Source organism: Bombus pascuorum, chromosome 3 (genome assembly GCF_905332965.1).
Source record: "Bombus pascuorum chromosome 3, iyBomPasc1.1, whole genome shotgun sequence".
Taxonomy (NCBI): domain Eukaryota; kingdom Metazoa; phylum Arthropoda; class Insecta; order Hymenoptera; family Apidae; genus Bombus; species Bombus pascuorum.
Genome location: NC_083490.1, coordinates 482,141 through 509,671, shown reverse-complemented (window position 1 = coordinate 509,671; position 27,531 = coordinate 482,141). Strand labels below are relative to the sequence as shown.

Genomic DNA, 27,531 nt, shown 5'->3' with positions numbered 1-27,531 from the left:
GAAAACGCGATTCTCGCATCCCCTTGCCACTTTCGTACCGTCCAAAGACCTTCCATATCGAGTTAATATCTGAATCAGATCCGTCTAGAAGAAGACTCTGGTCTTCTATGATTTACGATTGCTCGGCCGAATCGTCGGCGCAGCAACGGTTCCTGCAACGATCGTTTTCCCTCCATTTTCCTTCCAATCGTTTATTTATTGTGATAGGAAATTAAATCGATATAGCGGTGCAATTATTTTCGATTGATTAAATTACACCTTGATAAATTTAACTCTCTCTTCGTTATCTTTGGTTTATTCCTAGTTTGTCTTAATTTCCTTCTCGTTTCAATTTTTATACGTGTACCTACGACTTTTATATAGTTTTCATGGAGTATGATAACGCGATACGAATTATCAACGCCGATTACCGGATTGGAATCTGGTAAAGTTACGAATTAACGCGGTTGGTACGCAAGCACGTAACTTTTGACGGTGAAAGTAGCATTTCTAAAGAATTCATTTGCAAAATAATACAGATTATTATCGTAAAAGATAATGTGCAAATATACGCTCAACGCGTGATGAGACTACGTTTAATCGAACAAAGTGAAAATGAAATTCAGCCGTATAAAGATACGAGTACAATACAGTCGTAACGAAGCGACTCGCATATTCGGAGAGATCGCTTTCCATATTTAAAAGTACAGCGAGCACGTACTATGTAAAACGTACGCGAAGCGAAATTAAAATGATATTAAGATTACTCGAAAGCTGTATTATTTTCGTTCTTTAAACTCCCCCTTATTTCTTAATATGAAATAAAGCGAATTCGAATAAAATACATCAACGCCAACGACGAGAGAAGAAAGAGATCTTTGTATCGTATTCCGAATTTAATCTTTTTTTTTTTTTTTAGCAATTTATAAAACAAGTTAGTTTACAAGCTTATCGAGACTAGAGATAACTTTTACCGTACTACGTCAACTCGATACAAAGTTAACGAACCAAGACGTAAATTACGATAAAAGTTGCGACGAGCTCGTCTGGGATCATAGCTAAAGGCACGTTTTTAATTAGCAACGAAATCGCCATCTACGTGCTGGAAAATGACTTTCCACGAAAGTCACGCGATACGTTTGACGCGCTAGAAAGCACGGTGTGGCCGTAGAACGTGGAAAGTAGAAGAGGCGACGTTTTACGGACAGGAGTAAAAGAGGTTAAGCAGCGTTCGAGTGGAAATTGATTTGCTCGCGCAAGAAGAGAAGACCGTAGGTGAACAATACGGTATCACCTTGCACGGTCAACGATCCGACGAATGGAACGCCTTATACGATCGACCATGATCTTCCACTCCACCTTGTAGGGGGTGTGTGACCATTAATGGTTGTTCATGCGCTTCTCGGCACATACATACATAAGCGTCCAAGTTACGTACGAATCGTGTCCGTAGCGTTAATACTCTGGCTTCGATCTTCGATTCTATACCGAAATCGATCGAATAAATTTATCGTCTATCTTTCTTCCATTTTTATCGAAATATATACGAATCGGATCAATGATTATATATTCAAAGTATTTTAACGATATTTCTACGACGTATACGACTACGTACGAGATATGTGCGTCTAACCAAAATATTCGTACGAAACGTCGTTTATATATATGTTTAAATACGTAATAAGTTCTGCGTAATTTATATTAGAATCTCTTACTCTTTTCACAGTAGTTTAGAGGCGTAACATCGAAGCAAAGTTTCGATCGAATGGGACTTTGCGTGCCGTACAATACGTACAAGCGTGTTTAAAAATCTTTTACGCGATCTATTCAATTCCTTGTCCATATTTTATCGACAAGTAGAATTTATTTATCGACGTATATATATAACGGGATCCGAGCGCGATCAGCCCCTCGTGGTGAGTTCTGGTAATCGAGATTGTTATTTCCGAGTAGCGCTGTTTGAAAAAAGATACCAAGCAAGAGAGTCGATCAAAGGGCGTCGTGCGTAAAGAAGCCATACTAATTGACCGAACGTCGGTAATAGCGGAAAAATACGCTTCGATGTACCGACCGTAGCGAAAACTAACGGTAACGTTATTTTCTGTACTCTTGCAACTGCAACTGTAGTTGAACTTGTAGTTTTCTATATACGTATGTACGTAAGTTGTTCAATTTCGTTTCAACTTTGTACTTTTATTAAACTACGATAAATTTCAATCGTATAATTTCATGTCGTTGATCTGGAGCATTTGTTACTCGCGTTAACGCTAATGATTTCGTTGTCCCTTATAATACAGTAAAATCCTGTACATAATACTGGCTATCGTTACTCGAATCGCTACAATTTGTAAAAAGCTACTACTTTTTTACGAGACGCGACAAAAGAAAAAAAAATCGATCGATCGATCTTTGAATCGTTAAAATAAATCGTATAAAATACTTCGTTGACGTTTAATTTTGTATTCTACGTATGATTTCGTTCAGTCATTCGACATACGTTAATTCCTACAATTTTTAGTACGGAGATAAGTAAAACCGCGCAAATATCGCGCGCTTCACCGATAAATCACACTCTCTCGTTTTAATCGAAACAACAAGCTGTCATTTTCTACGACTTTACTCGTTCAGCTCTTTCGTTCGACCACTCGCTTGCAGACAGTTTGACGTCGTCTAACTCTAGTTAACTAGAACCGAATCGTCCTCTGTATACGTACTTTTCACTCTCGGGGATACCTATTTTTTCCTAATTAAACTAAAGAGACTAAAGGGATAATGCCAATTTTCGACCTTCCCGTAAAACTTTCATTCGCATTGCTCTTCGTTCCCATCAACGGAGGATCGTTGGCAAACAACGTTGGTACAACGTTTATAATCTCGTCGACGCGAGAATTCTAGCCAGCCAGAATGAAAAAAAAGCATTAGCCAGGAGAAAAAGAAATCTTATTTGAAATCTCGCCGCGAATAATTAAACTTTTACGGCGTGCTACCTGGAAACGACGCGAAAGTAAAAAATCGAGTTTCGACTGTCACTTTGCTCTTTAAAACTCAATTTTCAGGTAGATGATATTCAGGTATACGATGACAGCCGAAGAGTAGAGTAGAATTAGAATAGCGTTTCTGGTACAAATAGTTTTATATAATAAATAAATTCGATACTCGTTGGTGTAAATAATTATTTCGAATACCAGACGTATTATTCGAGAGATGTTTTCACGAATACCGACCGAACGATACGTAAAAGTCATTGACAGCAACGAATTTTTAGACGCTCTATTCGATACGATAAAAAGGTGTCGGGAAGACGAAAGGAACGAGCATTGGAATTCGTTAAACAAGAAACAAGAGACGAAGACATTCGGGGCGGAGACGTTCGTGTCAGCCTTTCGATCCAATTAGCTTAATTGTTCGTGTAATTAGTTAATCCTGTTGTTCGGTTCGCGCCTACGGCATTCCAGCGTTCGTAACCTTGCGGTTAATTTCTTTCTGCCAAGGCAACGCTCACCTAACAATACCTATTAATAAGATGATCGTCGGCACGAATTGTACATCGGGCTATTGTTTCGCGACGCGCGTTTTGCGTAAGGTTTGTACAAGAAAATATCTTCGAAGGTTTGTTCAAAGTCGCGGTTGTCGGCTATGTAATTAAACGCGGTTAAAAGAAGAAAATTCTTTTCCCGATAAAAAGATATTTCTTCCACCGTGTTCGAAGATAAGCGATTAATTTCGCGACTACGATCCGCCTGGCGCTTCGCAACGCTATCGATCGTACACAAAGCGCAATTTCTTTCCAGTTAGTTTGTATGCCCTATTGTACGCGTTAAATTACCGTCACCTTGCTCGACAAGCCTTATTGTTCTTTGACTCGATCGTCGAGTTTCTATCCCCTTGGCGTAGGTTTTCCGGCGCTTTTCGAGACTCCAAATAAGCGCAGCGACGATGAAACGTCGCTGACAACGTAGCGATAACGGTTTCGATCTTACGAAACAACGACGCGACCGTCTAACGTCCAACGCGCGTTACATCGACAATGCCACAGTCGAAACAGTTATATTTATAGATACTTGTCACTTTTAGTCGAGCGTCTCGACGCTGTTCTCCACGCTGTTCTCGACGCTGAAGGATCATTGAGACTTATTAGCTCGTATTAGCCAACAAGAAAAATGTAATTATCGATCGTTCTCCTTATATAGCTAAGAAGGATCGCGCTGCACCGATCCAACGCGACTCCTTTAAATTTATATTATTTTGTATCGCACGCAACGTATATTTATATTTTTACCGGATTAAACGCGTTCAACCGTTTTAACGACCGCTCTGAAAGTCTAACGTTTGATAAACTCACTGTAGGTCGTGAGTTTGTTGAACTCGATTTAATAGAATTGAAATTTATCGTTCAGCTTGGACTCGCTTACGACTCACCTCGTCTTTTCCGAGAATCATGTCGACTACTCTTTGGTATGGACTTTCCTTTAGACTCACCTGAAAAAGAAAAAAAGATACGTATGCGTTAACGACGTTCATCGACCAACGATGACTCGGAGGAAGCGGAATACGATGGGTTCGGTTACACGGGACCGTTCCTCGCGTGGCTTTTTCACGGTGCGACGCACCGTCTTAATGGACACAACCCGAACAGATTCACGCTGCACGCTCCAATTCTTGCAGCGTTTCGCGACGCTGCAACGGCGGCGAATCTCGCCACCAGCGTTCCTCGCGAACGCCACGACACTCGTCGCGTCCACATTTTTGTCTAACTGTACTCAACGGGGAAGCAACCGGATTAATTGCGACCTGATTAAGTGCACCGCGTGAGATCCGTTCTGGTAATCTCTTCCCGGTGCGCCAACCAACGCAACATGAGAAACTTCGCACGTGCAGTCGATCCGTTTTAATAGCAAGGATTTTCAGAGTATCAAAGTTTCTCGGATATTTGTCCATACGATATAAAACTCGCAAACTCAATTTCTCTTTTCCATTGCTATTCAATGTCTCACTCTCTAAACTTGCTGCAGAGATACGCTGTTTATTCGTTTCTTTAACGTTGCGATCTAATTGAATATAAGAAAATAACCTATCGCCATTACGCTTATATTACATTTATATTTGTAAATTGAAGTTGTTTTGATAATATCAAGGGACGGAAGTTAACTTAAAATCAACTACTAAGCAAAGAAGATTTTGCAAACGGCGAGTCACGGGGTTAAGAGCGACGAAATGCAAAAAGAAAAGGAATATCCTTTGTTCGCTATTTCAGGTAACGTTAAAAGTAGCTGTAAAATCGAAAAATTATATTTCCATCTTTCTTCGATATCGATTTATCCGCTCTCGGTTACGTATGTACTTTCTCTCTGACCAGCTCGCAGCAAACCATGCATAGGTACTGCTACGCGAGATTTAATTTTCGTTTCAACCCCGTTCTATCGCGATAGTATTCGTGACAGAGATATCGCAGTTGCGATACAACTACGGTTATAATACCCAAGATTCGCCGAGGTCTGAGAAAGTGTAAAATCCAGTATGGCAACGTCGTACAAATGCTTTGGAAAACGCTTAATTGTTCGGATGTAATACTTTGCTTTTCAGAAAGTATCGTTTGAAATCGGATCGATGATCGCAATGAAAAAATAATACGGTTTTGTTAAATGCAGTCGCATCACAATGTCAAGCTGAAAAAATATTTTTCGTCTCGATATTATACTCGATATTAGACTCTAACGCGCTTTATTCGATTTCTTTGATTTTGATAATATCGTTCCAACGTTATATTCGCGGAAATACTGTGATAGACAGAAGAATAGCGAAAAGAGAACAAAGAAGAGATGGAATCGGCGGAAAGCAGCGCCATACCTAAATCAGTTACAGATCTAATTTAATAAAACGAATCTAAACAACATTTTCTCGCAATTATCTGCGATTCACCTAAAACTACCTGCTTTTATTTTACTCGCGATCACCGCGCAATTTGATAATCGAACAGAGAAATTATCGTCGAGAACGCTAGAACGTTTCACAGTGAATTCGCGGAATGGGAAATTCGATCGAGACTTGGCGATTCGATTAGAAATTCCCTTTAATAAGCAGACGAGCGACGAGTAACGCTCTCTTGAATCGAAAGCTTTGCAACGTACGTGTACGTATGCATCTCGGTTTACGAGGGAAACTATATTTTCGTGGCAAACTTTGCACCAAGTTCGTTCCTAATTAAGGGAATTATCGAAATGTTGCTCGTTATATGCTATATGTCCTATCGGGATAACGAATTAATATTTTTATGTCTCTTCCCTAAGGACTAACGATAACAAGGATCTATAAATTCAAGCGAAGCGTCGATTTACGATCGCGGCTCATCAATTACGCTCCATCCTTTGGAGACTTCCGATTATTAGTTATGATCGATCACACGTCCAATTAATTTCCTTTGCGTGATAAAAGAAATCCTACATGTGAAAACCGCTTTCCCGAACTTTCAGGAAGACTTTTGTCAGTCGGCCCGCAGGGACGATTTTTAATTGAAACCTCGTCTCGACCGGTAACAATTTAATCAACCTCTTAGCTCTAACCAATTAGAATTTTCGCTCTCTTTTAGTCAATTACGGTGCTGTCTTTAGCTATCGAACAAACAAAAAAATGAAAAGTATATAGAACAACAAGACTGTTTTCTTCGTACGATATTCTATATTATCTTTTTTCCATTTCTTATCGTAAGTCCGACGTATCACAAGTTTTAACGATGTCAACTTCTTCGACTAAAAACGACGACTCGCGTTGAAAGCGCTTTCCACGTAAGAAAAAACGCTCGTAAAATTCGAGGCGATCGAATCCGATCGTAAAATGATTCGTACTTGATATTTCACGACACGTCGAAGAAGGTGTCTGATTCAGTGAAATTCGTTTCAGCGGAAGCGAATGGCAAAGAAATTATTCGCGCGGTCTATTATGGAATTTTAAGCCGCGTTCGTTCGATCGTCTTTTCGCTCCGATCTGACCGGAGCAATCGTGTTATTATCGAACGATTGTACGGACGTGCCTTGCATAGGATATCTACTACAACGGGAAGCGAAGCACGTGTTTCGAATTGCTCGTGAAAGCCAGAGATTCGCGTCGAAATGTCAAGGAACTGTATCGAGGAATTTATACACGTTGGCGAAAATTCGTGTACACTCCCATTTCTGTATCTCTTTCGATATAAAGCGAGTAATACCACGCGTATAATATTTAATATCATTTCAATTTAATAATTAATTATCAGAATTAATAATTAACGTAACATCGTTGCATCGAATTATTACGGTCACGTTATGGCCACCGAGATGAAATCGGTGCAGCAGTCTTGCCACTAATTAAAGTTTCTTTGATAAAATATCGTTTATGCGCACTGCTTAGTATTAAAAATCGAGGTTGAACAATGTTAAACAATTACGTTTTACTAAACACCAAGTATTCCAGTAACTGGTAGTTAACGTTAAGGAGATACAACGACGTAACGAATAAATTCCATTGTAACGTTAAACAATGTGCGACAACCTAACGAGGGGAATATAATAACGAAAAAAGTATCTAATGTGAAAATTCCGTTCCTCTAACCGTTGCTCGAACCGATAGGCACCCACTACCACAACCAGTAATCTTAGTTTCAATGGTGTACATACTAGGATTCGTACTAGAAACAGATGCTTCTGAATTTCCGGGTAGAAATATGCAGGCAGAAACGAAGAAACGGAGAAACGTAGAAACGGGCAACGGTAGGTATAGAGGGAGTGGAATAGGATCGATTCAATTAGCGTTATTATTGCGTGAAACAGAGGACAGCTGATAAAAAGTCCGAGCATCGAGGATAATTCGATGTCGACGTTTGTCCTGTCTTAATTCCCCTCGAGAATGGAAACGAATTTCTAGGGCTTTCTATCCAACGGTTTACCTCGTTTCCTCTTATCTCTTCCTGACTCTCTTTTCCTTTCTCCTCTCCCTTACCTTTTCTATCTCTTATCTCGCTTCTCAGCAGCGGAGCAGGTAAAATACGGTCCTACCTACTCACGGTCAGCTAGTAAAGCGATTGTATAATTAAAAGACGAGAAGCGCGCTCGAAAGAAGAACCAAAAGGACCTGGCCAGTCAATGAATCGATGAAATTGCTCTGTGAGAGAGATTCTATCGCCGTAATATCCGTACTTTGTGCCGCAAGTGCCTCTTTCGATGCTTCAGACTTCAGACGCGCTTCCACCTGCCATGTTTACCATTCTTTCCTCGTCTTCCTCCCTCCAGCCTCTTTTCTTCGTAGCGCTAAAAGATATTTCAGGAGTGGAAACGCCGCGGTCTTTTTTTTCCAAATAAAGTCAAATTTCTCTGAGAAATTGATGGCGTGACTTTTTGTACAGACAGTAGTATAAATAAATAAATATTTTGTCGTTTATGCCAAGTTGAAAGAAATGGGAAAACGATATTGGTTAGAAACGCAGAGCACAAATGAAATTCGTATTTACTAAACGCCGCGACAGACGAAACGTTGCGACAGACGAAACGTCGCGACAGACGAAACGTCGCGGAATAAAAATATGAAAGAACGAGAAGGTATTTCTCTTTCGAGCGATAAATCGGTAAAATTTTCAGCCAACTGATAATAATTTTATTTACGAGCCATTACGCGATATTACGTCTTTCAGGCGAAAAGTTACTCGATCTGCTTTCCTACCGTGTTCGGCAGTTAGGTTTATATTTAACAATAGCTGGCTCCTACTTTCCTGTCAACGAGCAACAGCCAATGAGAAATTTAAATCCTTGCTCCACCGCTTTTCCATTAATTCGCGCGACAATGTGATTTCGACTATTCGCGATTCGCGTTCACAGGCCCGTAAACAATATCGTGGAAACATTTACAGCGACACAGCTCGATAAAACTCTCGATAAGTATCGGAATTTGCGCTTGAAATTGCTCTAAACTCGGTAGAACGTTTTACACTACGTCGGAACACGTTTAATTTAAATTGCGCCCTGCATCTGACATCCATAATTAGCAACGAATCGTACGAATCCATTAAGCGATAATTAAGTTACTCAGCAAGGAAAAAGATATCCAAGAATCGCGATTGCGATTAAAGATCGAAGCAGCAACGAGCACAGGATACGGTCAAGTTGATGGGACGATTAATAAATCGAGAACAACGGATAAATCTTGCTGAGAAATGTAAGAACGTAGGTTAAGAAACTCGAACCAACATTTTGCTTACTTTCATAAGGAAAGTAGGTATAAGAAATCACCTGTCTCTCCACTACTTTCCGTATATAAATTTCGTATCACAAAATTGTTTCTACAGCGCGTATAGATATTTTATCGTGCGATCCACCTGTAATTTCCTCCATCAAGCTATATTATCTAGGGAAAAAGCGTGGACTAGATAGGAGCATAGAAAAAAAGAAGATAGGAAAGAACGTACGCTTGTAACAATTTCCAATATCCTGTGGCACGTATCGGATTCTCATATTGCTGACGCACTCTGGTTACCAGTTAGCCAGCAACTGTGCAAGCAGACTCGACCTTGAGCAATTATTAGATCATCCACGAATAAATCTAGCGGATCGAAGAAGCCTCAAATCCGCTATTCCAGACACGGTCGCGTCGCTTTCCGCTTACTTCTCGTCCTTTGTTACATCTTGCACCAAGACGATGAAATCGTTGTATCTCGTTGCGCTTCGGACGACATTCTTCTAACCTGTTTTATTAATGCGCTTGAGCAATCGCCTACAATTCTTATCTTTATTCGAGATATTTTTCCTCCTCTTCTGTTTACAAGCGGCAAGAAATGACTTCGTGCTTGGAAATTTCAACGTCAACGATTTTGAAATTTCGATATCCTCCGAAGTGTACGATTCCACGACGCACGATTTTCCCATCCAATAACTTGCAAGTTGTAATCGCGAGCCTAACTTTTATCCGAACGTCGCAAACCACGAGAGAACGAAATGGTCACTTTATTCACGGTTCGATAAACCGTTTAACTCCATACTCCGCGAAAGCGTACAATTGATTCGTAGCGATCGACGCTAAACTCGTCGATCTTACCAAAGATCGTGCGACACGCGAACAGGAATCCCTCGAGCACAGAGCGATCGGTTCGTACAGCCTAGGCAATTTCGCGACACTCGTCGACACGACGAATCGATTCAACGACCAATTAACCATCGATAAATCCGCCACGGATCAAGAAAATTCTCGACGATCGCAACTCGAAACTCCATAAATCTTCACGATCGTTTCTGTTTCATTAGCGTCATGATCATGGCTTCGATGTTTCACGATGTTTTACAACATATCGTCACCAACATTAGCGATATTTAATATCGTTTTTTGCAGGACTCTGTCCGAAAAACGAGTTCGATTTGAAATTTATTAAACGTAACAAGTATAGTTCTTTCACTGTTTCGTCACAAATGTCAACTACGTATGTACGTATCTCGCGAGAATTCTCTCGAATTCAACCGTACGTGTATTCAACCGTATCTACTCGTATTAAGAATACAGAAGATCCGCTGTGTCGATTCCATGGACCTTATTTAGAGAGTACAAAGGCTGTAAGAGTACTCGACGAGTGGAATCAACCAAAGTCTCCTTTGCATACGCATTACGCATACGGATCCATTCATGTCGAGAGACGAAGTCGTAAGTGTGGGAGGAAATAACGGATGTCTTCTCAATGACGATTATCGTTCTTCTTCGGTGAAAAGATAATCAACGACACATCTAGACACACGGTATCGATTCACGAGCAGCCTCTCAGTTGGACAGTGAACATGATACAGTCGGCAATGAACTGACGCAAGCGGAGGCCGCGTATGAAAGTAAATATTAACGCTGCCTCCTTCGGTTACGCTCGGGAGCCACACCGGAGATCTTGTAAATACACCTTACTTGGCTGCATCCGAAGAACATACGCACGTATTCGCAGACTGGATCACTCCGATTCTTACGTATCGTCGTATTTTTAAGAAACAGGGCACGCTCGTTCGACGAATTTGAAAGGAGCATGTTTGGCTAGATTTAGCCGTGCTAACTGCCTGGTTTCTATAAAATTTACTTCTCTATGGCATCGTCGTAAAATCGTCGCAAATTATCTTATTACGCGCCAAGTATTCCAATACCGTGTTCTTCGAATCTTCTACATCCAAGATTGTCTCCTTTTCGATTTCACCACGTTGTATTAATTAACGGCCATCGCGATTCATGCTACATTTTCAGATGCTTTTATGGCATTTCTCGCGACACGGTGAGATGGTCGAAGCGGCAAACACACCGAGTATGTATTTTGGGAGTTACGTAGATACTTTTGAAGCGCGTTTCTCGCTCGAGAATTTGTGGGCGTCAGACGTTCTGGTTACCGTATCGTATATTCGCGTGAATTATTTGCAGGGCATAAATATCGGTGTCTTTTTATTCCTTCCGAATGAAACTGCCGGCCAACGAGTTTTATTCCGCCGGATACACGAGCAACACGTTGAGAAATTTCTTTCTTATACTGCAAGGTTAGAAAGAGTTTCGTTGTAGCGACATAGACCCGATTCGTTTTCGACCGTAAATTCGTTAAATGTAACGATCTGATCCGACGAATCTGATCAGAAATTTATATCGTTAAAATACATTTACGCTTGAGCTTACGAGTCACGCTTTTACACAGGCATGTTAACTGTATTGCAGTTATATTGCGTTACAAAAATTTCAAAAAAATTAAAAACTTTAAAAACGTTAAAAAGTATACGGTTTCAGGTCCTGAAATTTCTCCGAAGAACACGTATGCACATAGCTGTTAACATTCGTTAAGCAATCGTCTCCTACGTAGGTAGCAGGTATCCGTCAAATTCTTTTCCCTGCAAGACCGAATATTCGAGTAACGCGAAACGTTTATAGATCGTTGTCGTTCGACGAGGAATTTCCATCTGGAAACGCATCTGTGCCAACCGTATCAATCGCGACTTGTTCTCCTTTTTCCCACGAGAGGTTTTCTTTTATGGGAAAGTAGAAGTGCAGTTTTAACGAGCGTAGGCCCGTAACATTGCATACGCGAGTCACCTACGTCCTGTGTAGATCTTGCGTGTCCTTATCCTACGTACGATGTAGCGAAATCGTTCAATCTCTGTCGTCGTGACAAGCGTCGTGACAAGCATCGTGACAAAAATCAACAATAAACCGTTGGCAATGATTTATGACGTTAATCGCAGTGGAGGAAAAAAGAAAAAAAGAAATTTAATTGCGCTACTAAGAAATGATATTAGAAGGTGATATTTAATTAGGCGGTAGCTAATTAGGAGGAAATACTCAAAGGCAAATAGTTGCAATTTCAATCACGAAGAAAATCCACAAACATTATTTGAACAAACATATTAGGTCGATTACAGTTTATTCTCTTGGTTTCTACTCGATAGATCGTTCGAAAACTTCTCATTCCTGTGTAATTTGATCATCCTACTCATTTTTGAATTTTTCGAATTTTTGCGATATCTCTGTTCTATTCTCTTTGCCTCTTACAATTTACATTATTTTTTTATTTTACATAGTTGTAGCCTCGCTTCTACCCTTTCGTTCAGGCCTGTAATTGGGAATCTACCTGATTCGAGGTCGTCGTGGTCAGCTCCACGAAGGCAGGAGTGAAAACTGCGCGACAATCTTCGACCACCGGGCGACGCGCCCTCCGTCGAAACGTTGTGCATCTTCACGGCCAATTTTTCGAGTTCTCCGGCCGCTTCCGTCAAGTAGGTCCGAGGTAAACCGAGTGCCGCGGCATGTTTTTTGCGAGTTGCCCGCGACGATGCTCGCGCCAACGAGTACCGGGTTAATTAACGACTAATTAACGGGTAACTACGCGCGATCCTGCCTTGGCACAGGTGCGTGGGCGTGGCGGTAGGTCGCGGCCAATCTCCTCTCTTCTCCTTCCTCGCTCTAGTTCACACCTGCAAAGAAAATCAAATTCGTCGAGCGACGTTGATCGACGCACGCTCGAGGAACGTTCTCCAAAATAGCGACACGAAACCCGAGATCCGGGAAAACTGAACTTTACTTGTACGAGACTGGAAGTTCTTTCCATTTTTATTCCGCTTGTTTCTCGCCTCTCTTTGTTCCTAACGTAGAATTTAATGCCGAACGTGAGTGCGACTTTTTCATTCTTCTTTCAACACGAACATTTGAACGTGAACATTGAACAATTTCCTACTGAAATTAAATAGTACAATATTCTTAAAAATTAAATGTTCGCGGTATTCGAATGTTCAAATTCATTATCAAATATATGTAATTACAAATTACGATCATATGAATCCGAGTGTGCGCTGTCTGCTTTGTGTCGCGATATAACTACTATTATAGAGTGGACGTTGTTTTTTTACGTAATACACACACCTGCCTTTGCAGATTTTTTCCGAAGGTTGCGTTTAATAATAACGACGCTTCGTCTTTTTATACCTTCGAGTTTTTCCAATACGACAAAGATATATATAAATATCCACTAAAAATATTTCTTCAACGTAATAAGTTAAAAAAAAAGACGATAAGTGGGTCGCATTAAAGAATAATATGTAATACACGCTAAACGATAAAAGCTGGAATCGTCGATAAGACAAACTTAAGTAATTTACCTTCCAATAGATTACTATCGAACGTTCTTTCCCGTCGAATATGAAAATCTTTTGTATCTACGAATCAACAATTTTACATTTAATAAATATCCTTCGACATACTCGATCGAAATTCGCTTTACGAATACCCAAAGTCGCAAAAATGAAAAATATCTCGATATGTCAGAAACCTATCGAAAATCATCAAGTTGGAAATTTATTTTCAATGCATCGCGACCGATTGGATCAAGTTAAGTTTCTAAGACATCGGTGAAAAGTTCGAGCTCGTCGTGTTCAACCGATCGAACAAAAACAAATATGGCAACAATTGCGTAACGCGTTGGTCGAATTAGACCAAACCGTTAATAAACGATCCATCACTCACCGTTACGTAAAACCTCTCATCCTCGCTCCAGCTCTTTATCGTTTATTGTTCATCGTTTGTTCCAACGTGTACACTCTTCCCCGTGATTTCGTCCAACATTAATCAACGTTGAAAAACGCCTCTACATTTTCATTAAAGATTATTACCGTGGCTTTGTACGATTTACACGATGGTCGTGTACGGCGAATGAAAAGCGCAACCCTTCGTGAGATTTTTCCTTTGTAGGCATACATATATGGGACGTGCTAGCCACCGAAGGAGAATCTCGGAGGAGACCAACGGGAGATAAATCTTCAGAGACTAGTTGGTTAGGATTTGCGGGATATCTTGCAGAAACGGATTGCACAACGAAGCTGCAAGGCGATTCGCACGATCGTGATGAACGAAGGAAGGGACGAGTAAAGTGTGATGTTACAACTTTTGTTATCCACTGCAGTATTTCTTTTCCTTTCGGCAAATATAGTTTACACGTTTCGTTCGCTGTACGAAATGCAAGTATATTTTACAACTATCCTATGATATTTTATTTACAAGCATAAAGACGATCTTCGAGATTGTTCTCGATCCAGTAAAGCCTCTATCTCTGTTGAAAATGTTCTCTAACTTAGAGAAAAACACGCTTCTATACAACTTGCTTCCGTGAGTCAAGAAACTACGCGTTGACACATAACTCGAGGAATTTGTTGAAAAGGGAGTTTTCATTCTTAAATTCAACGTCTTGTCGCGTCATTTTTCACGCCTCTGAAGACAAAATAAACGTATACGCGTTTGATAAAATACAATGTCAACATCGCAGAGTGCACGTTCGTCTTTTAACTTCAATGCTTAACGATCGAGAGTATTAGCCACGACGTTTTCAAATTCCATTACAAGAATGATAATTTTAAAGCACGAAAAGGCACCGCGAAGAAGCCAATGACGACTCACTTGTGCAAGAAGGGAACCGCTTTTACGTGGCATCGTGCTCTCGCAATTATTGTATTTTGCAAGGATTAATCCAACAAGCGTGCGCGTGCGCGCACACGATTGCGATTTGCTAAACGTATAATTTATGCTTTGCTTGCCAGCGTGTGGGCTCTTTGCTTATGCACGCGCTGCAGCTCGTAGGTGTGCGTGGGCGTGGTGCACTTTTTAAATAGGCCGCCAGGCTAGCTCGTAATTAAAGACCGAAAGGCAGAGAGATAAGTTTCGATTTCAGCTCTCGAGGCATCGTTGTCGCCGCGATGCGGATGGTTATTCGATTCGTCGTTCTTAGAATAACAATCTTATTTTAAATACGCTCCTTCGACTAATATTTCAGGGATTCCTTTACAATTTTCAGCTCTGTTATTAGATTTAAAATATTTGAACTTACGTTTAAGGAACCGGATTCCAACTAATTGTTATCGATGGAAATAACTCTATTTGTTTTCACTGTCTCTGCTTTACAACGTTTAAATACAGAAAAATACTCGCGACGGTTTTTCGACATTTCTATACGTATGCACGTCGTTTACATAAGGCTATATCTTTCTCAGAGCCAAACGATAAATTTATTTCTGATAATTTCGTAGAAACACAAGTAGAAACAGAGTTCTCTCGCTCTTAAACCTCGTTAAAACTTTAACGATCTTTCTTTCGAGCGGAAGCAAAGTTTGGCGTAGCTTTCCAAGTACACAGACCAATTGGAAATGCCAGAAACGAGCCAAAATTTCCAAATTTTTCTTTAATGAAAACACAGTTATCTGTTCGGTCTCTTCTTCCTTTTTCTCGTACGACGATCGCGTCACCGACACGCACGAAATTTTCAAATTTTTTGAGGACAAATTCAGATCTCGACTCAACGAGTCTGAATGTAAAGCACGGGAGATCTCGATCGAGAATGACTCGGAGAACACGTTACAGAAATGATATCCCAACGAACCACCTGTTGCTCGTAAACTTCAATTTCCATTTCCATGAAGCGACCGCGCAGCATGGCGCAACAGAAAGGTGCAAGAAATACGAATGCTGCTCGCTAGCATCGGTGCTCGTTAATTTCTTCTTCTAACTAATTAACGATCCGAGTAATTTACGGTAAATGAAATATTAATTAGATCTCGGATCGCAGAGATCCGCTGGATACGTTTGTGGGAAGAAACGCGACTGAAATAACATATTCTTACAAATTTCACACGCACGATACGCATACAAGTACTCGTGTATTAACTCACTATCGATCGCGAACCCGGTATAAACGTTCCATCTCCAATTACGTATCGTTCGTAACTTTGTGGCTCTGGCCGCTTATCCTAACGCACTTTTAGACACAGATTCGTAGTTACCTGGTATTTTTCTTACTTATCCGCTATTTCACCTTATCCAGCGCATTGTACGAGATTCGATCACGAGTCAAGCAATAATACGCCATCTACGTCCCATTGGAAGATACGTTCGTTACAATACACACGCCATTAACCCCTCGTAAATCTTACGCGCCTCAGGAACTGTTATTATATTTACCAAGCGAGCTTTTCGCCGTTTCCTCGACGTTCGAAAACTGGTTCGTTAATCATTCGGCGGGGAAACAAGAGCGCGGATCGTTAAGGCCGCTCATCGCAACAGGGCAATTACATTGAGCCGGCGTTCGACCAAGATTTACGATATCGGATCGGTATCGGATATTAATGACGCTACGTGAACTTGCAGGTTTCGTTGCATTCGCGTCGTGTCGCTTGAAAATAGAGATCAATGTCCATCGCGAAGGATAACTGACGGAAAGTACATAGTAGAATTTGAAATTGCGTCTTTACCCATGATCGACGGATCGTCGATGGACGAATCTTCAGGACAGAAGGAACAAACGATCGAGATCAATTTCGTGGAACTAATTAACGCGGCATGGCGTGACATTCGTTAGTTTCAGGCAATTCGAAGCGGATCGATGAGAGCGAATTGCGAACATTACGAGCTCCTCTTTTACGGCGTCTGTTGCTGTAGTTAATTTCCTCCCCGTTGCTGGTTACTTCTTTGGAGCTTTAAAATAGTGGCAGGAGAGATGTCGATGGAAGACAGCGTAAGGACCATGTCGGCTCTTTGTAACGCGAAAAAACCGTAAAAGATCTTAACGATATTATTTCGTAGCGATAAACCGTGCCGTATTTGCAACGATATCGTCAATATCGTTTAATCATTCCTTTATAAGAAAATATCTTAAAAGAAATATTTAGAAGAAAAGAGTAGAAATTTCTTATAGAAAAGCAGAAATAAGCAGAAAAATCTGGATATCCGTTCGATGAATATTCATCGGAACATCGAAAAGGATTACGGAATTTGTGCTGTCATTAAAGGTATTTGAAAAACAACATTGACCTTGCAAATTTTATCCGTCGCAAAGTCCATGGAATCGCGAGCGGAAACATGATTTCACGATCGCGAAAACTGGTGTTTCTCGTCGAACGACTGTGAATAACGAGCTAGTCGATTTTATCCTTGCGCGTGTCCACGACCCTCAATTTTATCGTTTACAGTAGGCGCTTCTCTATTAGCCTTCGCACGAGATGTCGTAAATTTTCAGCCGCAATTTTGTCATTTTACCATTAAAGAGGCCCTAATGAATATTAATGACGACGTATAAATAACATAACACTGTTCTTAATTTCAAACTTCTTCCCGTGACCATTATTTTGCTGTTTTTCCATTTCTCGAATATCTTCCTCCAATATGGTGAAACGTTAATGAGCCCGACAAAACAAAGAAGAATTTCATACGAGTAATTGGCAATTAACATATCAACTCGATTATCCGGACAGCATTTTATAATACGTCAAGATCCACTTTGCAAATTTTTTTGTAAATTTTATTACGAAATGAAAATTCTTATCTGTACAACGTTTATAAAATTTGAAAATAAGATAATTATTTCTGATAGCATGTGCGTACAAAGAAAGTGGAGTGCCTTGTCTTTTAACTTAATTATACATTAAGTAATCGACTAATAAACGGAGAAACATTTTGCATAAACCGTATTACAAAAATATATCGTATCTGTGTTCGATTGGATGAAGAATTCTCAACTATTTGATGGCACGTGGATGCGAAATATAGAGTTGGTAGTCGGAGAGAAATTATTCACAGTTACGGCAAAGATGGTCCTTCTCGAGAAATTCACAAATGGAATAGTTTAATTTCGGCTTAAGTCTTCCGTCGAGGGAGAGTCACACGCGGTCTGGTGAATTTCGAGTTCAAAGGCCGGATTTGAGATTCTGTCGAGGATTAAAGGTTGGCCTGGCCACGGACGACTATTCGCGTCGACGTTTCGTAAAAGATATAGCGGTGCTTAAAATAGAGGAGGATCCGAGACGCTGGCTCAAGTAGCTTTTAACGATGAACCAAAGCTGAGAAATCGTCGGCATCGTTGGATGATCGAAGACGGAAACAGAAGAAGCGACTTCTCATGTCGCTACACTCTTACGAATAATTCAAGTATATATCTCTTACGTTTCTTTTATTTTTAGCAATTTTATTTTTAGCTCGAAGCCAAAAATAACGATTATCTATTACATTTTTACGAAAAGGATCGATTCTTTAAATATTTCAGTTAAATAACAACCAAACTTTTGAAACGTACGAGGTGCATATAGTTTAGACAAAGTACTCCTTCTTCTTCCATTTCTCGCAATTTCCTCTTGTTATTATACGCACCTTGGTTCCGCGTACAAAATCAGACCACCTACTTACATATGTAAGTAGATACCGTGCGCAACGGACAAGAATCACCGTCGCTTTCGCAATTACGCGAAACACCGTGCTACTCGTTTCGCGAGACAGACATTAAGGATAAAACACCGACGAGGAAGAAAGACTCCAGACAACTACTTCGATTTCCATTCTTTCCCTGTCCGACTAAATAGAATCAAACTAGTCGCTATTCTCGTTCTCGAGGAATCGTTAACTCGCGTTACTGGAGCGGTCTCCTGGCTTTCTTTATCCCCTGCCGCGAAAACGGAACGCGTAATCATTTTTTCTATTACACCGACGACACTTCCGGTGAAAGCACGTCCCGATTTGCGCGTAAGCTCGTAAAGTTGATTTATCGAGACTGACGTGAACTTATCGCGGGGTACGCAGAGCTTTTCGCCCTTGCTGGCTGGAATTACGATCCGCGATTTATGCTCTCTGAAAACGTGGTCGAATATTCGATAGATTTACGAGTGAAACCAGTCTTTGCGCGAAAAGCTTCAAAATATTCGCCGTCTTGCTCGAATCACTCGCCGAACCTTTTGTGAATGACCGAATTTTTGATGAATTTTTTTCCTATAGAAGCTAAACGATCATTGAGAAAATAGATGATCGTAATTTTTAACTTGCCCTATATTTGAAATTTCAATTTTTTATTTTTTGCCCTTTATGCGTGTTTCTTCGAATATTTAATAATTTCATACTCGTCAAATATTGTTCGAAAAACATATTTAAACCATCTGCATCTAACGCAGGTTACTCCGAGTGTTGCGAGTTCTCTACCAAAGAGCAACCGGTCAGGCCAAACCGATCGGTCGATATCGCGTACCTCGAATGATTTAACGCTCAAGGTGGAGAAGGTTTAATAGATCGAGTGTTAGAGCAATCTAGCACTGTATTCGCATTTGTTGTATAAAAGTAACGTTTCTCGTTGGGAGTAAAGTATTTTAGCCGGAGGTGTACGATGTCCGATGATGAACTGTTCTCGTACGTTGCCGATTCTCTCTACCAGCCGTTGGGTTTCGTCTGTCCAGCCCTTCCGGCTGATCCTTTCCCGGGGATTTTTACCTGACCACGCAGTCATTAGGTTTGCAGCTCGAAGAGGACATGTAATTCGGAGTTTCTTAAAGAAGGGAACAGGCCTGTCCGTGCCATAAACGGACGGCCACTCAAAATTCCGAACACCGAGTTTTTATCGAAGCAAAAGATTTTTCGGTACAATTTCCTTCTGTTTAAACCGATGATAAACTATAAAAGCACAGATTATTCCTTTCGTGTATCCGATGTAGCAAAAATCCTAATATTCCGATATAACGTACTTATAATAACGTACCTATTTAATCTAATAATATAATATAATATAATATAATAATATAATGTAATAATGTGTTTAATCATCCGTGAAGCGGACAGTTCGACCGAACGATTGTCGCTAACCAACGATATTCTCTTTTGTTCTACAGAGAGTAAACCTCGAATTCAATTGCAAACAATATGCTGTGTATTAATTCCAATTATTATTACTACGCGTGTATCGAAAATCAATTACAGTGCGGAAACATTGTTTCCCGGCAAGAATGGAGCCGTTCGGACGCGCGAAAATGCGCTTCATCTTCGGTATGGACCGTACAAGCGCAGGTGTGCGATTGCATAACAATCGTGCATGCATTATGTAACGTTAGAGACGCCGAAACAATCGGTGGAAAGTACCGGCAACAAAGGGACGTGCACACAGTGTATACGCGCCGCGATTAAGCGGCCGCCCGGTTGGCGCGAGATTCGTGTAATGAAATTAACGCAGTTGGATAACGTTTTCTCGGAACATTGCTTTTACTCCACCTCAAAGCACCGTTTCGCAATATTCGAACCAGGGAAGATATTTAGAAACGTTGTTAAGAACATTACGATCCTTTCACCATTCTACTGCGAACGTTTTAACGTTTTTTCACGCGAAATACGTTTCAACGAGCATCCAGTAGAATTTAAAAAGTTCACTCGGCTACGGAATTAACTTTCGTTTGTCCCCTTGCGTTAATTTCACATATCGCTGTAAACGTAAGAAAGCGATACTATGCCCTTCGCGTTACTTTTTTTGGGAACGATGGGAACTATGCTGCATTTCCGTCTCGCAAATAATTCGCATTACGTGCTTATAATTTTATACCATATACATACCAGTGTATTATAATCTTCGACCATACAGTTATTACATTGTAAAGCCAGATGCTTCTGTATTTCCTAACATCATGCGTGTATTTAATATGATATTTTTAAAATATCAAATATACAAAATATACAATTTTTTCGTAAGCAAATTTAATCACGATCTTAGCCATAATTACAACAGGTTCCCACGTAGCAGTTCATTCTACATATTTACTTATACAACATTGCTATCCTGTTACACGTGAACTCTTCGCCGAGCTCTACCTCCACACGCGAACCATTGAATTCAACTGTAATCTCCACTTTCGAAGAATTTAATACTCGACCCTGTTCATTACGCCGCATCGCGAGCTAATTAGTAGCTCAGCGAATGTCGATTAACTCGATTAGCATTCCTGATTGTCCGAGCATGGCCTTCCCGCCTTTATACACTTGCGATTTCGTGCCATCTCGTTTACCCGGGCCATTCGTCTCCTCTCGAGATCTCAGTCTTTGTTTATCTACTCTATTTGCAAACACGTTTTCGTGGTGTTTTCAACAGTAAACGGTAAATAATTTGAGCGGGCAACATGTCTTGGTTAATGCCACGTACAAGTAGCAAGCAGTCGCGAAATTTATTCCGTTACGCCGTTTTGATTACAAGTGCCGTGAGCTGAGATTACGCACACGGGTTTCTACGCGAAACGAAATTCCAGTCTGTCTCTCCATACGATACAATCGGCTTTTGCATCTCACACGTGCATTCTTCTTTTAGTTTCGCTACATTCTTACGATAGTCATTTTTCTTGTAGCGAGAGGTAATAGATACAACTACCGTAAAGGATAATCCAATTATATTTATGTATACTCGTAGATAACTTTAAATATCAATTTTCATTAAACGACTTTAGATACGTTAGATTATACAGCGATAATAAAGAAACAATTTTTAAATAAGCGAACGAGAAAACAGAAATTAAAAGAACGAAAAGATTTTTAATTCGTTAGTTCGAGAACTTTAAAAACAACGTAGCAGATTAAATAGCAATTAAAATACGCATAATAATATCTGAGAGAATCACAGTAAATTTTCAGTTTTAATCACGTTCAACGATTGCGACTATAGAATCATTACTTCCACATACTGATTCGTGAAATTATTCGCCGTGCACCTCTGTTTGCCACGGATCGATAACTCACGGATTTCACTTTATCGCCTATGATAATTTCAACGGTGCAATTAAAATATAAATTCGCTCTGTTTATATTGTATCCTACCTGTATTGCGCCATTAATTCCGGCCTCAACCTTATCCATAAATAATAACGTTAATAAAGATTTATACTCGCATTAACCCATTTGTATTTCACTTGTACTCAACTTAAATTGCAAATGAAGTTTTGTACGAAAAACGGCGTTACATTTTTACCGGTTCAATATATTTTAATACGCGCCTGTCTCATTCTCATCCCGGAGAATTAAACGTTATTCGATCGTTCATGGATCGCGAGAAACGCGAACGAAAGAATCTCGCTTATGAAAAGTTCACCGACCTGTCCCAGATATTGTTATAAAATCTCCGCGTTACACACTTGATCACGTAGCATACACTGTGGCCGACCAACGAAAGAAGGATGCATGGACATCGAACAATGAGCAGAGGCGACGGTATTTGGCAAATCATCGTTTCCAAGTTTTTGGCTGGTAAAACGACCGAGTTAAATTAAATCGACCCTGTTAATGTAAATAAAGACGGAAGGCTATCGGCAACGAGATGGCTATTTATGAAATATTTTACGCCCTAACGGAATGTGAAACACGCTTGTACCGGGAGTTTCGCTAAATTAGTCGCAAAACAAGTACGTATATGATAACGTAAATGCTTTATTTTTCGTGGGAAGACGCGAATACGAAAATAATTCTACAAGTCTGAACGCGTGTTGGAAGAATATTTATTGCTTTCTTTTACGTACGACTGAAAAATTAATAACAGCGAAATATTTGTAAGGTTATTTAGTTTTGTAAAGTTAAAATATAGGTCAGATTAACCACAACTTTCAAATGGCGTTTATTTTACGGATAAATGCAACCAAAAAAACAAATGTAAAAAAAAAAGACTCGAGAACACGCAAACTGAGCTAATACACCACGGATTACATCGTCACGCGGGTTTTAAAGGCTTCGGAAATTCTGATCGCAGGATTGCACAAGTTTCCTTTAAAAGTATCAATTTTTCTGCTTTTCTTACCCCCGTTTTGCGACGAAATATCGATTAACCTTCTCGGCGCTTGGTCTATTTAGGTATATATCGTACGAGTTATTTGATAGAGCCAAAGTATCAGAGTATAACGCTCGTAAGAAGAATGCCATCCATAATTATAAAAAAATAAATACTCTGCGAGTTAACGACGAATATTTCCATATGCACTTTCTATGCATTTCAGGACGTTAACGCCTCTTACACCGACACCTTTCTACGTTCTCTACCGAATTTGCAGCGCGATTATAAATTTCGTAGTAGTTATTCAGTGCCGATAAGCATATTTTGTCAACGAGGTTGTTCCATAATGGAACTCTAGGAAACAAGGGAGCGTCCTTTACACGAAAAATCTGCTGTCTACCGAGCGCTATCGCGCGATGAAAGCCGGTATCTATTTCGTCGGCGCGAACGGAAGGAGCATACCCTTTTGTTAGGCGTTATCCATACCGGATGTTGCGTCGTTGCTACCTGCCTGAAAGCCGCTTCCTGCGTTGTCCGATATTCTCTCTTCCCTTGCTTTCTTTCATCTTCCCTTTTGCAGCATTTTACGCAGAGTATCTGATGCGACACGCGAGAAAATCCCCTTCTCTCTGCATAATCGACTCGCATTTTTCGCACAGGAAAATTCCATTTTCGCTTCCGCGACTATGACTCAAACTCTGCCGATGTTCTTCCTTCGATTACAGCTATGACATCACTACGCTACGATACGATTTTTCTTTCAGTCCACCGCGAACCTCGATGGCTCTAGGCACTTAGGTGGAGAACTTGTCGCGGATACGAGAGAGCACGGTTCGCGAACAAGTTTCCACGGAAATATTCGCAAGTTACGTGCGCGCTCGTAAAGGCGGACAAAATTTCGACGGTAGTTGCGAGAGTTAAACTATGACGAGTTAAACCGACGCGCGACGGTCGAATAGCAAATTAGAAGGGATTCGGGCTACGTTCCACCATTCCGTGAAAACACGTTATGTCAATGGAAATTTTAAATCCAGCAGCAGCTACCCGCTGCGTAGAATGCGGCGATGGTAAGCTGCTTAAACCGGGAGCTTTCGCAAAACACGAGAGCTTTATACCCTCCGGCCATCTTTCGCTGAATTTTCGCACGGTCAAACAAACGGCAAGTCTCGTGATGCAAATCCGTCCGTCAATATATTCAATGTACTTTAATATGTATCCACCGAGCTCGGGGCGCGTTAATTCGCACTTCGATTTTCAACCATCGAAGCTTTTAACGTTTGTTTTAATGGTTTTGCGGCAGCGATTCGCGCCATATTGGTATTGTGACGAGGGTACGGCAGAACGCTTTTGCTTTTATATATATTTAGATTCATACGTACATTCGATCGTTGCGGATGCTCTCTTTCGATCGATAAAGATCTTTCTAGAAATGGAAGATCACAGATCGTTATAATAATAAATCTCGATCTGTATCTGAATCAAAAAGACAATCGAAAGAACCAACATGAAGTCAGATCGCAGAATCGAACAAATTCGACCCACTCGACGAGGCTATGTCGGATCGCTATCCGAGCATCGCGCGATCTACTTTCTCCAGTTTCCACATAAATTTCCGTAAAATTGCCCGAAGAACTTTGACGCTGTCCCATACGATCCGTTATAGCTTTCAATAGCGAACGATCCTTCCCCGTCGATAAAACGAACAAGCGATAAGAATCGAACGTCGTGGTCGCGTTTCACCGTGCCGTTTCCCATAATTGTCAACACGATTAATCATAAGCAGTGAGAAAAAAAGTCTAGGAGAGACGATCGAGCGCCTAAGAAATTGACGGATAACCGACGCGCTAATGATTCTAACGTTTCTATAAGTGTTGCACGATTCTCCGTTTCGAACGTTCAGCCAACGTCGGACATGCTTGGATAGCGTATGGTGCACGGTGTTGTACAGCCAGTTTCTAAAGGCCGGTTCCCAGAGGAAAATAGCTCGAGGGTGCAATTCCCGAAGCTGCGATCGTAATACGCGTTAAACCGGCCACAACATTGTGCCCAGACGACTAACGACTCACGCGTAATTGGTCGATCGTTCGAAACGACCACGATAATGCGAGAACGAGTTTAATGGGGTAAGTGGATCACGGGCGCGGGATAGAACCATTAACAATTAACCGAGTAGCCCGTATCATCGTCCTATGCGACGTCTATGGAACCGATAAGATGCCTGAAGATGGAAATTTCCTGGTATTTCGTATAACGATCTATCAAAGATGATCTACTAGCAATGTTATTCCCGTGTTTCGTGACAATTTTTATAGTTTTTAAAATATATGATGTTTCTCATTCGTCTCCTCTGTTTTTATATTCCTTGTTAATATATATATTTTTTTTCTATTAGATGAGCAAAGCAGGAAAACGTTTATCTGGTGAAAAGAGTATCGTGGTATCGAGATAAACGTCATATCAACAGATATGACTTTCTCGAATGAAAATGTTTACAGATCACAGATTCTTGTTAGAACGCGATTCTTCGAAATGTCGAAATCAAACGTTGTTAATAATACGCTTGTTAATAATTAAAGAATTCGATTACGAATTACGAACGAGAATCTCCTGCTACTGCGAAAAAGTGTGACGCTCCGCTCAAACGAGACTTCCAACGATTAATATCCTTCAAGAAACTTTATCCCAGTTTTCTTTCGTTTAACTTTATGCCTGGATACATTGTACCAATCGTTTTACTTAATAGTTTCCTAAGTGGGTTTTTTCATGAAATCATCATTTTTTTATCTACAATCCTTTCAGCGTGCGATATTAATAGCGAAATATGTTTATTTGGCTTTCGTTCGTTTAAAATCGTGTAACGTTTTAGAAAATTTTATGCAACATTTGTGTTTCCGAATTCGTTCGATCGCTTGATCGTGCGAGTTACAGATAACGAATGACAACAAAAAAAGTTCAAGTTGCGATATGAACGTTACAATTAATTCACATTCTTTGCATTTCTCAAATACAACACGTCAAAATATCACATCTATCTGATTTTAAATCGAAAACTATTAATTTTAGAAACATTATTGTTTGTCCTATCGTACTCGTTACCGACTGAAATTAATTAGAAGTTTTGGATCGTGTGTCCAGCCGGCTTTATCTATTAACAACCCGCTATAAATGAAAATTCTGTTTTACTATATAAGTTACAGAGTATTCGATACAACACACCTGTTACAATCCTCAGTACATTATTAACAAACGTCAAGCTATTTGTTAATTATTGCATGTACAATATATATATGACGTATGAAATAAACAAGGGAAACGAGGAACTTTGAGTAGTTTAATAAGCAGAAATAATCACAACAATGTCCAAATTAATTTCGACAACTATAATCCAAGATAACAGGTTTTAATGTTAATTCAATCACATCGAACTATGTGTTACCAACTACAGCCAGAGTTAATTCAAGAAACATCGACACTAAATTGATACTAAATTTTTATTTCAACATAAAAGCACAGTAGATTGTAAAATTCACAAATTGCGTTAATTCATTACCACAAAATCAAAAGTTAATTGCACATCGGATATGTTCTTCAAATCAACCCGTTTGTACTTTTCAAATCTTACTTCTCTGTATTTTTCCGTGACCGAGACTTCCGAGAGAGAGAGAGAGAGAGAGAGAGAGAGAGAGAGAGAGAGAACGATAAAGGCTTTTACGATATTCTTACACGGTCCAAATGAAAATCGAGAGTTTTTTTTTGACATAATTACATTGCGATAAAATAGAATTTACAATAGATCAGATTAAGTTACGTTAGAATATTTTGGATAAAATTCAAAAGTTCAAGACCCTGGCACATCTCCGAACTAACAATTTCACCAAATTATTTTTGATCGCTTTACTCTAAGGGAAAAAAGGAAAAGAGAAAAGTAAACTAGATTCACGAATCGTTATTTTTCTGAGCAATTGTTGGAATAATAACGTCGCTGCGGGTAAATCGGTCGTCGTGTCGCTTGGAGAACGCCTCGCAATTAGAAAATGCAAAATTTACCTGATGATAGACGGCCGCCTCGGTAAGGCCGTGTTTCCGAGTCAAGGATCTTCGCCAGCGGCGTTTTACGTCACCAGCCACTATTTTTCGTCTCCCCGAAGGCGTACGTACGGTCACTCGGCGAATGCTTTAGACGTTCCACGTTCGCACAAAGCCGTTGCACCGCTGAATGGAACATGCTGCGAGGATCGTGTACGCAGAGTTAATTTTAATGTGCGTTACGTGCGCGTTCGAAGGACGCTCCTCCGACACCGGAGGTCGGTGACAAAAGGGTTCATTTACGCTCCTCCGCCGCGCCAGCAATGAAGCACTCGTACGCTCGATTCTATCTACTATTCGCGATTGAATCCGAGCCTCGAGCACTAGGAAATTTTTCGTTCGAACGATACACGTTTCGCCTGGGCTAATGAGTCGATTGATTATTTAAGCGACACTCGATATCTCTGGCTGAACGTGTCGAG

At 40.3% G+C, this 27,531-nt stretch overlaps 2 protein-coding genes across 16 annotated transcripts in view; both read right to left on the bottom strand.

Moving 5' to 3' along the window:
- LOC132905207 (ras GTPase-activating protein raskol) overlaps positions 1-27,531 on the bottom strand; it is a 256,732-nt gene that overhangs the window by 85,338 nt on the left and 143,863 nt on the right. The window contains exons 2-3 of one of the 15 annotated variants that reach the window (XM_060956276.1): positions 27,071-27,249; positions 12,572-12,914 (exon numbers count right to left, since the gene is read on the bottom strand). The exons of 13 other annotated variants lie outside the window; for them this stretch is intronic. In XM_060956276.1, coding sequence (XP_060812259.1) covers positions 12,572-12,674 — 103 coding nt within the window. In that variant the 5' untranslated portion in view covers positions 12,675-12,914; positions 27,071-27,249. Of the gene's footprint in view, positions 1-4,398; positions 4,459-9,409; positions 9,580-12,571; positions 12,915-27,070; positions 27,250-27,531 lie in introns of those variants that run through there. One more of the 15 variants, XM_060956274.1, reaches the window with a different exon arrangement.
- LOC132905228 (uncharacterized protein C1orf131 homolog) overlaps positions 1-27,531 on the bottom strand; it is a 144,980-nt gene that overhangs the window by 101,465 nt on the left and 15,984 nt on the right. The window lies entirely within an intron of this gene.